This window comes from Engraulis encrasicolus, chromosome 18 (assembly GCF_034702125.1).
Source record: "Engraulis encrasicolus isolate BLACKSEA-1 chromosome 18, IST_EnEncr_1.0, whole genome shotgun sequence".
NCBI lineage: Eukaryota > Metazoa > Chordata > Actinopteri > Clupeiformes > Engraulidae > Engraulis > Engraulis encrasicolus.
In genome coordinates, this window is record NC_085874.1 from 35738056 (window position 1) to 35755555 (window position 17500).

The following is a 17500-nucleotide window of genomic DNA, read 5'->3' on the forward strand; positions in this document are numbered from 1 at the left end:
GTGTGTGTGTGTGTGTGTGTGTGTGGGTGGGTGCGTAGGGTGTTGGGTGTTGTTCAGCCAAGAGGGTGACTGTTTCTGAGCGCTAATTAAGGCGGTTTACAAGTCTCTTAACAATATTAGCAGAGTTTTATCCCGCTGCTGCTACAGCAAGTCCCACAGACAACACGCGCATGCGCACACGCACACACACACACACACACACACCCTTATGACCAGCAACTTCAGACGCATTTCCTGTTGTATCTGTCCAGCAGCACTGGGGGGATGTTCGGTAATCTTTTCAGTCTTGTTATGTTTGGAGAGATCAAAAATGATGATGAGCAGAAATGAAATCAGCACAGAAAACCTGGACGGCAAGGTGGCAAGCTGGTAGCGAACTTGGTGAAGGAGGTAGTGTGGATAGCATGGGAATGAGGCAGAGTAAGCCACATGGCCTCTGTCGCTGTGTGTGTCTATCTGTGCCAGCTAAATGGGTGAATTCAGGAAACGTAAGCCCGCTAATAATGTGGGTCAGGTGATGTGATGGGACGCTGCACTGCCAGCTGAATGTGCACTTGCACTCTGGCTGAGTGCACGAGTTTGTCTTTGTCGTGTCGCATGTTGAGTTTAATACGTGTTAATATTCTCTCTCAAAAAAAGCTAATTTCTCAAAACTCACCCTCCTCTGTTCTTTTTTTTTTCTCCCCCCTTCAGCGATCCTTCACCCTCATCTTGGACGCATGGGACTGGGACAACACCACCCAAAATGCCAGTAAGTAGCTCTACAACTGCTCTGCTCTCTGCTGTGTAGTGTTGTGAGTAAGGGGGTTAGGTGGTTAGGACAGTGAGTTACTTTAGAAAGTAAATATAATCTGAGGTTACTTAAGACTCTCTACATTGCCATAACAATGTTGTTATGATGTACTTCACAAAGAGTGAATAGGCCCATCAAAGTTCCCTTCTGCAAATGCGAGTAAGTAGCCTTACACCTGGGGAGTCCCAGAACATGGTAAACTGATAAACCCAACTAAGTTAACCTACAGGAAGTGGTAAACCTGCTAATACCCACGCCACAGGCATCATTTAGTTATGAAAAAAGGGAATCCAGGCTCTTCTATTAGATGATTTCCCAATATGTCAACGTTACCCTTACCTCGCTTAGGTACTACTGGGCTAGGTTCTTGGAATACTCCCCTGGGGGATATGTTAAGAAACTGATACAGTAGTGAACCAGATTAAATTAACCTTGTGGTAGAAGTAAATCATCTAATAGAAGAGCCTGGAGTCCTCATTTTCTGAACTAAATGATGCCTTCATTTCAGGTACATCTATTAGCAGGTTTATTCTTTGCTGTAGGTTAAATAAGCCTGGTTTATCACTTAACCATGTTCATAGTATACTCCCATGCTCTGGGCTACATTTCTCGAAACCAAAAGTTGCTTGCTACATTAGCTACTTTGTTGTTTTCAATGCATTTTCCCATTGGCAACTACCGAAGTTGCTAACAGGCAAACAACACCCCTGCCCTCTGCTGTCTTCTGTGTAGCGCTGTGAGTAAGGGGGTTGGGTGGTTAGGATGGTGTGTTGCTTTAGAAAGGAAATGTAATATGAGGTTCTGTAATGTAACCTGGATAGCGGTCTAAACTTACAAGGCGTGATGGTGTTGCATCGCATTTCCAACAAAAGTGGCAGAAGCAAAACATTGGAGTTTGCTGTTTCATTGTGTAGAATGCACATCAAGGGATCCGTTCGAAACGGGGAAGGCAGCTGTCCTTCCAGTGAGCTAACTGGACATCAAGTCATGAGGTGTGGATCGAAACGAAAAATTGCTTTATTTCCTCCCTTGGCAGTTGACTGCATTTGTGGGCATAACGTTGATATTTGAGGGCACCATCAGATGTACCGGTATGTGTTTTAGTGTCGCTGAGTTCTCTCGTTCTTGAATCGAGCGAGGTGTTTAGGCACGCGCGCACACACACACACACACACACACACACACACACACACACACACACACACACACACACACACACACACACACACACACACACACACACACACACACACACACACACACACACACACACACACACACACACACACACACCTTCAGGCAGGGAGGGAGGTGCATTGGGCACATCTCTTCCATCTCTGACAGGCCTTCATGCTCTATAAATCCTCCTTCAAACGAAGCCTGATTTTCCCCCTCTCCTCTCCTTACCCCCCTCCTCCTGGGGAGCCTATGTCTTGAGGGCTGTTTGCGGCCCTTGAGGCCGTCTTATCCGGCCCCTGATATAATTTCAATGCTATGCAGCTTCACATGAAATATGACATATTTTGTTAAGGAATCCAGGGAACCTAGAGAAGGTGGAGTTCAAGCAGACAAAGTTTGGGAACCACTGCTTTTGGCAAAGATTTTTTTTTCCAAAGAATTGAGTTTGAGTTGGATGATGTTCTTGCATGTGATGGTAGGATGGATGAACAAATTGATTGATGGATCGCTTGATGGGTTTCCCCCTTGGCACAGAAGCAATTAGAACGCAACCCCAGGCTGATTCCGCCAAACCCTGCGTGGCAGGCAGGTGCCGGAAGAGGCATATCCTGCCAAGGAAGCGAAGGAATGCTGAACGTGTAGATTATATCAAGGATGATGATGATGATGATGGAGAGATGGATGGATGGAGTGAAGAGGAGGAATAGAGAAGGGGGTCAGGGATGGGTGCATTGTAGGGCTGTAGCGAGTTCAGTAAAGAAAAAGAACACGCACATCTGTCTCAAAAATATTCTGGGTGCAGGACTAGTTTACAAGAGGCTGCTAATAATTTCAAAAAAAGCCATTTTGGTTGTCTCCCAGACAGTGCCCCCTTGACCTCAGCATAAGCCTGCCCCCCCAGTACAGTATTAAAAAATAAAATGGGTGCCATTGGGGGACATTGGTCTAAGCACCAAGTGTCTAAGCACTAAGTATCCGTCTCAGTGCCCGCTTGGGGGCCCCTGTTAAAAAAAAAACTAGTGTAGATTATTATCAAGAGAGATGGATGGATGGATGGATGGATGGATGGATGGATGGATGGATGGGGTGAGTAGGAGGAATAAAACAGTGGGGAGGATGGATGGACGGATGGTATTGATGTGTTAGTCGATAAAGAGTTCCCTGCAATACACACTTTGCATAGCCTTACTTTCACGCCTCAAACCTGCTCTCATTCGGTTTTTCATATTGGCCTTGACACACATTCATCACACACACCCAGGAACGCACGCATGCATTGCAATGCACACTACGCGCCCACACACACACATTTAATCACAAACATGCCTTTTCTTTCACACACACACACACACACACACACACACACACACACACACACACACACACACACACACACACACACACACACACACACACACACACACACACACACACACACACACACACACACACACACACTCCTCTGTGCTAGCTGCCAGGGTGTAGAGCACTGGCTCTGTGTTGCAGAGCAGCATGTCTTGGGCTCCCCTGATGAGATGACATGACATGGAGGGTTCAGCTACACACATGGCCTCCCTGCAGCCTACTGCGAATCCACACACACACACACACACACACACACACACACACACACACACACACACACACACACACACACACACACACACACACACACACACACACACACACACACGGCCTCCCTGCAGCCTACTGTGAATCCACACACACACACGCACGCACACACACACACACACACACACACACGCACGCACACACACACACACACACGGTCTCCTTGCAGCCTACTGCGAATCCACACACACACACACACACACGCACGCACACACACACACACACACACACGGCCTCCCTCCCTGCCCTCCCTGCAGCCTACTGCGAAGCCACACACATACACACACACACCACATACTCTCGCTCTGTCGCTCGCTCGCTCTCTTTCTCTCGCTCTCGCTCTCTTTCTCTTGCTCTCTTTCTCTTGCTCTTTTTCTCTTGCTCTCTCTGTTGCGCTCTCTCTCTCTCTCTCTCTCTCTCTCTCTCTCTCTCTCTCTCTCTCTCTCTCTCTCTCTCTCTCTCGCTCTCTCGCTCTCGCTCTCTCGCTCTCTCTTGCTCTCTCTCGCTCTCTCTCGCTCTCTCTCTCTCTCTCTCTCTCTCTCTCTCCTTCTCTCCCCCCCCATATTCTCATGCCCATACACACACACGCATACATGTACTCTCTCTCATGAGCATGCATACTGCCTCTGCCTCTGCTGTTGGCAAGCCCTTACTGGAGGTCTGGGCGGGAAGGATATGGCTGCTGCTAGATGGGTAGATAGGTTGGTACCTGCTGGGCAGGCTGGCTGGCTGGCTGGCCGTTTGAAGGGGCTGGGGACGGTGGGGTGGGGAGACACCAACCAGCCGTAACACCACTGACCTCGTCGTCTGAAGGGGAAATCCCCAACATCACGGGCCGCCGCCACCTGGCCTGGGAGGTCGGTTGGTACAGTATGGGGTGTGGTTCATTGGTAGATGGTGGTGGTGGTGGTGGTATTGGTTGGTTACAGGCTAGCAGGCTGAGCATTTCTTTTTGGAAGGTGGAGGGGGTAGGGGGCTGTAGCATTTGCTGTGATATGTGGACGGTGATGTGTGGTACAGTGCAGAGAAGAGGCTCTTGATCCCTTTTCAGGGGAGGATCGATTGTGGTGACTAATAAATGTGGAAGGTGATTTGGAGCGCGGTTGGGGGGGTGCTTTGGGGCTGTGGAGCAATGATTGTCGTGATTTGGAGGAAGCTAACTAGTGCAATTCATAGAAAAATAATTGTCGAGTTGGAAGTTGAACAGAGTGATACCATGGCGGAGTGGAGGAGAAATGAAGGGAGGAGAGGAGTGGAGTGGAGAGGAGAGGAGAGAGTGGAGGAGAGATGAAGGGAGGAGTGGAGCGGAGACTAGTTGAGGAGTGTAGCAGAGTGGTAGTGGTAGTAGTGGTGGCGGCAGCGGGTGGGGGGACGGGGTCTGTTGGCGGTTCTCGGGGCGCCACCGGAACTGCAGCTGCATCCTGTTTTCCCGCCAATGCTCCGTCCGCCGGCCCAGCCAGCCCGGCCGGCCCTCCGCAGCCCACCACCGCCTTTTGTCTCGCTTGAGGAATTGTCGGGAGGAAGGGGGTCGGTGGAGGAGGAGGAGGAGGAATACGCTCCCTCCGCAGGTCTGAGATGAGGGAGTGAGAGAGAGATGGAGAGAGAGATTGATGGAGGGATAGAGAGAGAGGGAGATAGAGAGAGAGTGCAAATAAGAGGGAGAAAGAGACAAACTGCAAAGAGGTGGATGGATGGATCGATAGAAGGGGAGAGAGAGAGAGAGACTTGAGTTAAGCAAAGATGGAGGAAGGTAGAGCTGACAAGGGGGAAAGAAAGAGAGAGAGAGAGAGAGAGAGACCGAGCAGAGAATGAAAGGGTGTAGGAGGGAGAGGAAGAGGAAGAGCGATAGGGGGAGGAAGGGAAGTCTGGGCTGGCAGAGGAGAGGAGAGGAGAGGGGCCTGGTTGGCATGGAAAAGCTCCTTTTCTGATGTGCAAACGCTGATTAGCAGGATGACAGTAAAAGTCCTCACAGGCAAACGCAAACATGCGCAATGGAAGGAAATCAGCACCCAGTTTTTTCCCTTCACTCTCTCGCTCTCTCTTGCGCTCGCTCTCTCTCTCTCTTTCTTTCTTTCTTTCTTTCTTTCTTTCTTTCTCTCTCTCTCTCTCTCTCGCTCTCTCGCTCGCTCGCTCTTTCACTTCACACATCTTTCCCTCTCTCTCTCTCTCTCTCTCTCTCTCTCTCTCTCTCGCTCTCGCTCGCTCGCTCGCTCGCTCGCTCTTTCACTTCACACATCTTTCCCTCTCTCTCTCTCTCTCTTGCTCTTTCACTTCTCAATCTTTCCCCCTCTCTCTCTCTCACTCTCTCTCTCTCTCTTGCTCTCTCTCTCTCTCTTGCTCGCTCTTTCACTTCATCTCTCTCTCTCCCTCCCTCTCTCTCTCTCTCTCTTGCTCTTTCACTTCTTAATCTTTCTCTCTCTCTCTCTCTCTCTTGCTCTCTCTCTCACTCTCTCTCTCTCTCTTGCTCTCTCGCTCGCTCTTTCACTTCATAACTCTCTCTCTCTTGCTCTCTCGCTCGCTCTTTCACTTCATATCTCTCTCTCTCTCTCTCTCTCTCTCTCTCTCTCTCTCTCTCTCTCTCTCTCATGCTCCCTTTCATTCTCACATTCTTTGTCATTTCGTCATGCACTCCCATTCTTTCACATCCTCTCTCTCGCTCGCTCGCTCGCTCGTTGGCTCGCTCTCTCTCTCTCTCTCTCTCTCTCTCTCTCTCTCTCTCTGTCTCTCTCTCTCTCTCTCTGTCTCTCTCTCTCTAGTGCTGAAATAGGAAAATGAGGCCAAGCCATCCCAGAGTCATTAGAGTGAAAAAAGGGATGAGAGACAAGAGCACATTTGTAAGTGTCATTTCGGTACCCAGCTTGCGTATGGCCAATTAAATGCATCATATGCAGGTCTATAAATGAACTTCTTTCATCACTAGCCAATTTTGCGATGTGAAATCCCTCTAGCCACACATGCACTCACTATCAGTCAAAGTGGCAAGTAATTTATCTTGCCTACCATCGGACAAACTGAATTCTCACCAGCATTTGGCCTGTGTCAGTTTAGAGCCCTGATCATATGGTACTGTACACCCAAAATGTCTCCAACCAAGGCAGGCGTCTCCCACAGGTCAACCCTCATGTATCGCAAGCCATGATATCGCGATAGCGATACATTTTCGATATATCGTGCAGCCCTACTCCTGTATGTGTACTCACTGAATGATGTATGCCTGTGACAACTTCCTACTCTACCTGTAGAGGACTCATAAAACACCTGGGCCAATGTTCGTTACAACTTCTGCTTCTTTGGAAAAGTAGATAAAAACACTTCAAAGGAGCAGAAGTCTGCTTGGGTGGTTTCCAATTGGCTGTGACATTTGCATAACGGTCATGTCTTGTTAGACACATCCTATTCCTGGCATTTCTCGCTTTCGCTTTTATTTTTAATCACACGCACACGCACACACGCTCACAGGCGCGTTTCGGCGTCACTGTTTCCCTCTTGGCTGTGTAGCGCCGTTCGTTCCCAGGCCTGTGAGACGCGGCGGAGTCCGTCCTCACGGGATTCCGTGCGTCTGGGAGGCGGAGAGAGACAAAGGCGCCGTTTGTGTGTCCCAGCAGAAGGTGAATTCCCATGGAGGAGAGGAGGGACAGACAGGGCAGACTGGGCCAAGCAGACTAGACGAGAGACTACACTCCACTCCAGCCTTCCTCGTTTCCCAGAGAGAGGAGTGGAGTACAGTACAGGGCAGGCAGGGCCAGCCCAGAGACTACACTCCAGGGGGTGCGTTTCTCAAAAGCGTAGTGGTTAGCCACTTAGCAACTTGGGCAGTTGTCAATGGGAAATTGCATTGCAAACAACAACGTTTTGAGAAATGCACTCCAGCCTTCCTCGTTTCCCAGAGAGAGGAGTACAGGGCAGGCAGGGGCAAGACAGACTACAGGAACCAGACCACACTAGACTAGACGCTAAACTAGCCTTCCTCTTTACCAAATGACAGGAGCATGGGGCCAGAGTTGTAATAAAGTAGAAGTACTCTTACCAATGTAATTACAACACTAATATTTGATTTTACATAGTTCTTCTAGACCATGTAATATTATTATAGAGTATTGTAATTGCATCTGTAAGAGTTCTTCTACTTCTACTTAATACAACCCTGTACAAGGAAGACTAGAGAAAACGGACTATACTTGACTTCAGCCTTCCTCTTTTCCCAAGGAGACGAGAGAAGCCCCCCCACCACACCCCACCTCACCCCCCCGTGTATGTTGATCATGCCGTAATCTCTGTGGAAACGGCAGCTAAATAGCAGATATCTGTATTTGGATCAAACAAGTAGATCAGCCGATAGCAGCCAGCTATGGCTCTCCTCTCATCTCCTCAACAGCAGCTAGTTACGCCCCCCCCATCCCCCTTATGCCTATTCTCCTACTCAATAAAACGATAAATAATGAATAGTGATCCATGTATCACGCCCAGCTATCAGCCAGCTCTGTGTCTCTGTCGTCTCTTCTCTTTGCGTCACCTACTGCTACTGAAGCGATATGTCCAATAGGGGTCCAGCAGACCAGATCAGACCAGTCCAGACCAGTCCAGACCTGGCTGCCTGCTCTGATGGGCCACAGTTGGCGTGTGCGAGTTTTTACACTGCTGAGCAGAAGGCAGCAACCAGGCTTGGATGGGTCACTCAAGTCAAGTGTCTGTCTCTCTGTGTCTGTCTGTTGTCTGTGTCTTGAGAAACGTCACTAAATCGCGTCAGTCAGGCTGGCAAATTATTAAGAATGTGTGTTGTGTGCTGCTGAGAGGGAGATAGAGGGGCAGAGTGAGAGAGAGAGAGAGGGGCAGAGTGAGAGAGAGAGAGGGGGGGGGAGAGAGGGAGAGAGATGGGGAGAGGTGGAGGGAGAGAGATGGGGAGAGGTGGAGGGAGAGAGATGGGGAGAGGGGAAGAGAGAGAGATGGGGAGAGGGTGCGAGAGACAGGGAGAGGGAGCGAGAGACAGAGAGTGAGAGAGAAAGATGGGGAGAGTGACTGGGAGAGAGACGGACACATTGCCCTGGGCAATAGCTCATATGACGCACCGCACAAGGTTGATGCCAAAGGCCATGACACGGAACACACACACACACACACACACACACACACACACACACACACACACACACACACACACTATAGATTGTACACACTCCCACCTCTGCTTCCCCCGGCTGACCATCTTTATATGGGAGGTTAGACTTGTGTGCGTGCGTGTGCGCCTGTGGACGTGTGTGACTGATATGAGGGAAGGAATGTGTTCCCAGCCAGCACAGAAGTGTGTGTGTGTGTGTCGGAATCTGGCAAAACATCAGACACATTTGTCATGAGACACTTGGCTCTAAAAAAAAAGGCAGACACAGGGATTGTACTGTGTGACCGTGAAGTGGTATGTGCATTTGATGCAGGTTGTGTGTGTGCGTGTGCGTGTGCGTGTGCGTGTGCGTGTGCGTGTGCGCGTGCGCGTGTGCGCGCGTGCGCGCGTGCGTGTGTGTGTGTGTGTGTGTGTGTGCGTGCGCGCGTGCGCGTGTGTGTGTGTGTGTGTGTGTGTGTGTGTGTGCGAGTGAGTGTGTGTGTGTGTGTGTGTGTGTGTGTGTGTGTGTGTGTGTGTGTGTGTGTGTGTGTGTATGTGTGTGTGCGCGCACGCATGACAGGTCAGGAGGGAGAGAATGTTTGTGTTTTGTGCACATGATTTTGTATGTGTAGGCAAGGGAAAGAATTAGTCTGTGTGTGTGTGTGTGCACGTGTGTGTGTGTGAGAGGCCCCCCGAGGGCTCAGGAAAAGGGCCCGCAGGCTGCATTGTCTTTCCCAGGCAGGAAAGGCTCTGGCCGGCCGGGCTGTTTGGACACGGAGCAGTGCGGAGCGGTGCGGTGCGGAGCTGCTAGACCGCCACCATTGTTCTTAATCTGGAGCGCCCGCGCTATTTCTGTTGTGGTTGCTTAATACGTCTGACATTGTCAGTGAATGGAGGAGGGGGGGAGGTGTGTGTGTGTGTGTGTGTGAGAGTGAGAGAGGGAGACAGCGAGAGCGAGAGAGCGAGGGAGCGAGGGAGAGAAAGAAAAAAAACTTGTGTTTCTATGCATTACTTTTATTTTATGTAGCAATATGCTGTAGGCTATGTTTGTGTTGAGGACGTAGTGAGGGACGTAGTAACACACACACACACACACACACACACACACACACACACACACACACACACACACACACACACACACACTCCTACTCCTCCTTGCACATCCTATTTTGCTGCAGGTGCTTAACATGCAAGTGGTGTGTGAACTTGTTCTTGTTTTGCATGGGCTCTGCATGCGCATCCGTGCGTGCGTGCGTGCGTGCGTGCGTGCGTGCCTGCGTGTTTTGTAGCAGAACGGTAGGAGGAAGCTGTGTTAGCCTCCCACTTCCAGCACGGCCGATTGTTTAGCGTCTGCGATCCCACTGCGATAAAGATTGCTTTCTTTCGCGGGGTGGGAGCTGCGCGGAGCCGAGCCGACCAGACCAGACCAGACCAGAGCAGCCTTGCCTTGAGGCTGTGGACTTCAGGCTGCTTAGGGGAACAGGCTTGTCATCCCCAATGGGGGCATGAAGGCGTGCTACGACACGTTACTACTCTCTGCTAGTCTCTTCGCTAAGGCTCCCGCTCCATGCTGGTTGTTTTACGCGAGCTCGCTAGCGGGCACAACAACACCCACCAGTCACATCCCTCCATCCCTCTTCCACATCCCCCCCATCCACTTTAACCCTGTGAAACCTGAACCATGAAAGCAATGAGAGAAAATTCTAATTTTTTGGAATTTGCTTCAATATTGGTCCCTTATAAGAAATGTAAAAAAAAAATTCAAAATTTTGTTAAGGTCGCTGAGATATTTAATGCATCATATATGATGCATCAGGCTTTTAATGAATGAAAATTCCAATTTCATGACCATTGAAAAATGACTTTTAATGCATTTACAACTTTTTTTTAATTTAAAAAAGTTGTCAGACAATTTAATTTGAGGATTATCTTTAAATATTAAGTGAGATCCTGCCATTTTTTTAAGCCTATCCTTGTTTTAGCAGGACCATATTTTACATTTCCCACAGCCTGGTTGGGTAATTTTTTAAAATCTATGTAAAAACATAGCTGATCGAATGCTCAACAACCTATTTATGAGAGTAATATAGATCATTATTCATTTTTGATGTGTAATTTGAATATATGGGTTCATTACTACAATTGGACCATTTCTCCATTCACTTCAATGCATTTTTTACGAGATCATAATTTCAACATTTTGCATTACATTTTCAAAATTACAAGTAAAACCTGTTTCTTAAGGCAATATCTTTGTCTTGAAGTAAAACAACTTGTGTGTTTTGTTAAACGATCGTCGTGGTGTGCTTTGTAAGTTTCCCTATGGAGCAAATGCATTGATGGCTGACTTCCTGCCACCGCCGGATGGTGCTTATATGTCTCATCAGTTTTAGCACGATCTCTCTGCAACACGGTGTAAAAAATATAAACTCTTCCTTGCTTAATTGCACAAAGCAAGTGTTCAAATTAAAGGATGTAGAGTTATATTTTGGAAATGTGTACACAAACCTTATGCAATTTGACGAAATCTCAGCGTCGGTCAGGGAAACCGCTTCTACCCCATTTTCCTGTTTTTCGCCGAGCTGTGGTCAACTTGTTGTCGACCGCTGCTCTCTTGTGGCGGTTTCCGTGTACTGCAGGACGTTTGGAAATGACACGCAGGATGTTTTTCAGATCGATTTTTTTTTGTGTCAGCGTGGAGAGGGCTTTGAATTTGATGAGACATATATGATGCATCCGGCGCGATAGGGTTAAGTAAGATAAGCAAACGCACTCTATCCACGCTAATTTCCGTCCACATAAACTTTCCTCTCTCTGCGTCATAGCAACGGTTACATTCCAAGCCAGTCGTTTTGGTAAAGCTTCGGCTACCGTGTTCGAACTCGCCGTGTTGGTCGTGATGGGAAGCGTGAATGTATACATTACAGTATTATGCATCTACATCCTTCTTAATGTGGACAGCAGGCTTGTACGAAATTCCGAATGGACAGAATTTCAATTCAAAGTCATGCCATAATACGAACACTAGGTGGTGGTGTTCTATGTACTTTCAATGGGTGTTTTAGATTAAATTCAAAGAAATTCAAGGTAATGGCACCACCTAGTGTTCGTATTATGGCATTATTTTGAATTGAAATTCTTTCCATTCGGAATTTCGTACAAGCCTGGTGGATAGGTCCTCAGTGGGTGTGGAGAACGTGGGCTGTGTGACCAACCAGTTCAGCTGTCTGCCTGTCTGCTTCCTTCAAGGGCTAACTAGGCAGCAGTGCTTTTGGGTCAAAGACGTCTTTGTCATTCAGTGTTACGACACCTTCCGCCGACTGTAACGGCAAAAAAACATGTTTTTTAAATTGTTTCAAGTGAATGGATGACAGCCGAGGCTTTCATGAATTCCCTGTAACAATAAATAAATAAAACTGCTGCTACAGTTACAGTCAGCAGAAGGCATCCGTTACACTGAATGACTGCCATTTTGCATGTCTTTGACCCTTTTGCGCATGGTGGAAGCAGGGCAGCAGGACGCTTTGGAAGAGGAGCGCTCATTTCTCTTTCTCTCCCTCTCTCTCCCTCTCTCTTTCTCTCCCTCTCTCTCCCTCTCTCTCCCTCTCTCTCCCTCTCTCTCTGTGTCTGAAATATGATTTTTCCCAATCTCTACCCAGCAACAATTCTCCTTCAGGCAGAAGCACACGGGTGGGCGCACACACACACACACACACACACACACACACACACACACACACACACACACTATACCAGACACTAACACTCAGACACACACACACACACTCTCTCTTCTGTCTCCCACTCCCTCTCCTTCTCCTCTTTATCTACCTCACTCTCTCCATCTCTCTCTCTTTCTCTCTCGCACACGCACACGCACACGCACACACATGCTCTGCTTCCAACAGCCTTTTCCTCCTGTGCTGTGCTGATGGGATGAGAGAAGGGAGTAGGCATGTAGAGATGGCAGAATGGAGGGATGGAGTGATGGAGGGATGACAGAATGGAGGGATGGGATGGGATGGGATGGAGGAGAGATGTTGGGACATCGCCGGTCTGTGTTCAGCCATCTGATGTGGCAAACCTCGGAGGTCATCGCAGCCTGGGTGCTTCGTCTTATTTGCTTATTTGCTTACTGATATGCTCTTGTTATTTATTTATTGTTTTTTTATAGTCATCATTTTATTTGTTAGCCTATCTGTCTAAAGCACAGTGCTGTGGGTAGTACAGTTGGCCTGCATCTCTCTCTCTCTCTCTCTCTCTTATTCTCTCTCTCTCTTATTCTCTCTCTCTCTTATTCTCTCTCTCTCTCTCTCTCTCTCTCTCTCTCTCTCTCTCTCTCTCTCTCTCTCTCTCTCCCTGGGTCCCATCATCTGCTGCGTTTGCTGCTCCTGTTACTGGGCAGTGTTTGCCATGGTTTCTCCCACTTCCTGTCCGTGTCCGCAATGTTCTCTCATATGCCCATGCACTACAGAATGTGCGATATATATACATGGTGTCCAGTTGAAGACTAGTCTTCGCAGTTCGCACCTCACTTAATCGGCTCCAAGTGTGAGAGTACCTATCGGTAGGGAGGGACACATAGACGCGAATTTAGAATTTAGAAGCGAACTTCGCCATTCATTCCTATGAGCGAAGCGAAGGCAAGCGAACAGGAGCAAAGGGAGCGAAATCATTTAACAAAGTTTAATATTATGCAAATGAGGAGCGAATTCACCTGCGGCGGCCCAATCAAATCAACAACATAACTATTCCGTTCCATTTGATTCGCCGCGACGACCTGATGACGGTTGAGCCGTCAAGGAATGGTTTTATATCAGCTTCAGATATGGCCAGTCTTACCACTTGGCTTTGCATGGTGGTCTGCACACTGTCTCATGGCTTCCACCTTAAGTGTTTCTTAAGTGTGAGTGCATGGATGTGTATGGACTGAGTGTGTGGATGTGTGTGTGTGTGTGTCTGTGTGTGCGCGTTCGTGCGTTCGCGTGTACGGACAGTGTGTGTGTGTGTGTGTGTTTGTTTCTGTCTGTGTGTCTGTGCGTTCGTGCGTGCGCATGTACGGATTGTGTGTGTGTGTGTGTGTCTGTCTGTCTGTCTGTCTGTGTGTACGTGTGTGAGTTGGCGTTTGGCTGTCAGTCTGCAGGGTGCCGGTATTGTCTGCCTGTTAATGAGTGGGGAAACGTGTCTGCCTGATTACTCTCAGTGTTCCTCTGGCCGCCGTTAAACCATCAGTTCAATCACAAGCTGTTATTGTTGTGTCTCTCTGTGACTCGCTGACCTAACTAGCTGGAGCATTTCCTCTGCTTGTTATGCTTTGCGATCCCTGAAGTCACATTAACAGCAATGTAAGCCATGTACTAAAACACCTCAGCCCGCACGCACGCAGACACGCACACACACAGCTATGTAGAAATGCCTCAACACACACACACACACACAGACACACACACACACACACACACACACACGGCCATATACAAACACCTCACCACACACACACACACACACACACACACACACACACACACACACACACACACACACACACACACACACACACACACACACACACACACACACACACACACGGCCGTGTACAAACACCTCACCACACACACACACCTTTCATGAAATTGGCTATCCATCAACAAGGTCGTCCGCAGGTCACTCATCAGCCTGCTTACCCCGACCCACCCATGCATACACACGCACCCATAAACACACACGCTCACACACACACGCTCACACACACACGCTCACACACACACGCTCACACACACACGCTCACACACACACACACACACACGCGCGCGCGCTCACACACACATACACACACACACACACACACGGCCATGTACAAACACCTCACCACACACACACACACGCACCCATCCTTCGCCCACCCACCCAGCCAGCCAGCCAGCCCGCCAGCCTGCCCGCCTGCCTTCACTCACTCAACCATGCAACCCCAAGGATAAGCAGATTACGACTAGCAAACTATTTATACCTGAGTGGCTGCCCAGACGTGTGTCTGCATGAATGGGACCACTGCAAGGTCTGTGAGATTATTGGCCGGTGCTCCCAACTGACCCGGCCGCTCACCCCATCTTAGCCCCCTTTAGGCTGGCGTGTCTGTGGTGGTGGTGTGTGAATCCGCTCGATGCCACTGTAAGTGACAGTGCTGATTTGTCATTGGTGTCCTAGTGGCTGTGGCAGCCAGGACCACACTAGGAGGACTACTAGAGTCTGGGTGCGTAGTAGTGTGCAGTCTGTTTGCATGCTGAAGATCCTAAATTAAGGGACACACTGGCCCACCTGATGGGCTCCTGTCCCACTGTTTGCCCTCCTGATCAAACACACACACACACACACACACACACACTTACTTACACACTTACTTACACACCACTCAAATCAGGTTTCTGTTGGGGCTGCTGCGGCGGGGGAGGCCCTCCCTTATGTAAGCATTTGGCTGCAGACGGGCGCGGAGGAGACCTGACCCGAGCCTGCTGCTGTGCTGACGAACACAGAAATGTGCTGACCGCTTTGGTCGGGCCCAGGACAAAGTCGTCTGAAAGGGCCCCACCCCAACCCAATATACATATAATGTAATGAGGAACCTTATGGGTCCCCTCTCTCTCCCGGGTCCCGGGACAACTGTCCCCTTTGTCCCCCCTGTCGGCACCCCTGCTAATGAACACAGAAATGTGCTGACTGACCTGCGCCACTGCCACGGCTTCTTACTCCTCTGCTGCAGATCAATCTCAGTGTTTGTTGTTGTTGTGGGTGTGGGTGTTGTTGTTGTTGTTGTTGTCCCTCACCTGTGCCAATACCTTACCCATGCCAATCTCTCGCCTGCCCTCTGCCAACATCTGTACTGCAATTATTTTGTTTTGTGACACGGTGACTCACTGTCCTATCTTGGGTACATCATGTGGTAAGCCGCACTGGGCCCTGTTTCTCGAAACTATTGTTGCTAACCAGTTAGCAACTTACTAGGTTTCCAATGGGATATTGGTATTGCAACCAAGTAAGTTGCTAACTTAGTTAGCGACGATGTTGTTGAGAAACTCACCCCTGGACGTTTTGATTGGTTAGTCATGCCGTGTGGTTCTAGGTGATACACCTGTCCATCCAATCTCTACTGCAATTATTTTGATTTGTGACACGGTCACTCACTGTCCTATCTTGGGTACATCATGTGGTGAGCCACACTGGACTTTGGGCACTGATTTGATTGGTTATTCATATTCTGTGGTTCTAGGTGGTGAACATGTTGATGTTCTGCATGGTATTGTAATGGGCTTTGAAAGGCTGCAGTCTTGTCTTCTGAAGTGTACAAGTGCATATTTATCGGAGTGAGTCAAGTGAAGGAGCGGTTTTCGACAGTTGTTCAATCGTTGCGCTTTTTTTTTGGCAGACACACAGTCCTTGGCATCGGCAGATATGTTGTATTGTGATTGAAATGTCAATAATTGTTGTCACTTAGCTGCAAAGCTTCATTTATCATTTGGTAAAGATTCTATGTCAGGTACATGGATATTAACTATCCTTCCCCCACCCCCCACCCCTCCCTCTTCAACCCCACCTTTGTTTCCTTATCTCTCCACCTCTTTCTTTCTTTCTTTCTTTCTTTCTTTCTTTCTTTCTTTCTTTCTTTCTTTCTTTCTTTCTTTCTTTCTTTCTTCCTTCTTCTCTCCTCTTTCTTTATCTCTTTTCCCCCTCCTCCTCCCCTTCCAGACGGCCCCCAGGAGGACTCGCTGATCGAGCGCAGCATCCACACCGGCATGCTGAACCCGGGGGAGGCCTGGCAGACGGTGCACCACCCAGGCCCCACGGCCCGCATGGAGTACCGCATCCGCGTGCGCTGCGACGAGAACTACTACGGCAGCAAGTGCAACAAGCAGTGCCGGCCACGCGACGACTACTTCGGCCACTACCGCTGCGAGCCGTCTGGGGACCGCGTCTGCCTCGACGGCTGGATGGGACCTGAATGCACCACGGGTAACCAGGAACATACACTTATTATTTATCTACATAGCTTTGCAAAACAAGCAATTTCTCTAATGTTACAACTTACCACGGGTAACCAAGAACATACACTTATTTATCGACACAGGGGTGCATGTTCTCGAAAGGGTAGTTGCTAACTACATTAGCTATTTTGTTGTTTGCGATTCAATTTCCCATTGGCAACTACCCGGATGGGACCTGAATGCACCACGGGTAACCAGAACGAACATACACTTATTACTTATCTACACAGGGGTGCATTGCTCGAAAGGGTAGTTGCTAACTACATTAGCAACTTTATTGTTTGCAATGCAATTTCCCATTGGCAACTATACTACCCGAGTTGCTAAGTGCTAACAACTTGCGCTTTCGAGAAATGCACCTAGCTCTGCAAAGATATAGTAGGTCACTGTAAAACAGGCTTTTTCTCTAATTTTGCTACTTATCGGCATGTGTTAAATTGTTAAATTCTAAAAACTACTGACAGCAGTGAACAATGTTGTCAGTAGTTTTACTAAATTTTACTCAAGCACATAGCAATAAGAAGTACAATCCGAGAAACTGATCGTTTCAAAGTGGTCTCTTAAACCATCTAGGGATATTGAAGATATACAAACACACACTCATACACAAAGGTAGTATACTACCCCTAGATACGTGTTTGTTAGTTTGGAAGCAGCTCAGTTGCAAAGGCCTTTTAATAGAGACCCAGGAAAGACAGAAATGTACCGTTTTGCTAAGTTGCATACTCTTATCTAGCCAACCGGCCATCATGGGCAAGTTCT

The 17500-nt window shown here is 48.6% G+C and overlaps 1 protein-coding gene across 3 annotated transcripts in view; it reads left to right on the top strand.

Moving 5' to 3' along the window:
• Window positions 1-17500, top strand: part of jag2b (jagged canonical Notch ligand 2b) — a 106477-nt gene that overhangs the window by 26425 nt on the left and 62552 nt on the right. For 2 of the 3 annotated variants that reach the window (XM_063223548.1, XM_063223549.1), the window contains exons 3-4: window positions 694-751; window positions 16443-16706. In XM_063223548.1, the coding sequence (XP_063079618.1) occupies window positions 694-751; window positions 16443-16706 (322 nt within the window). Of the gene's footprint in view, window positions 1-693; window positions 752-16442; window positions 16707-16774; window positions 16929-17500 lie in introns of those variants that run through there. The other variant, XM_063223550.1, reaches the window with a different exon arrangement.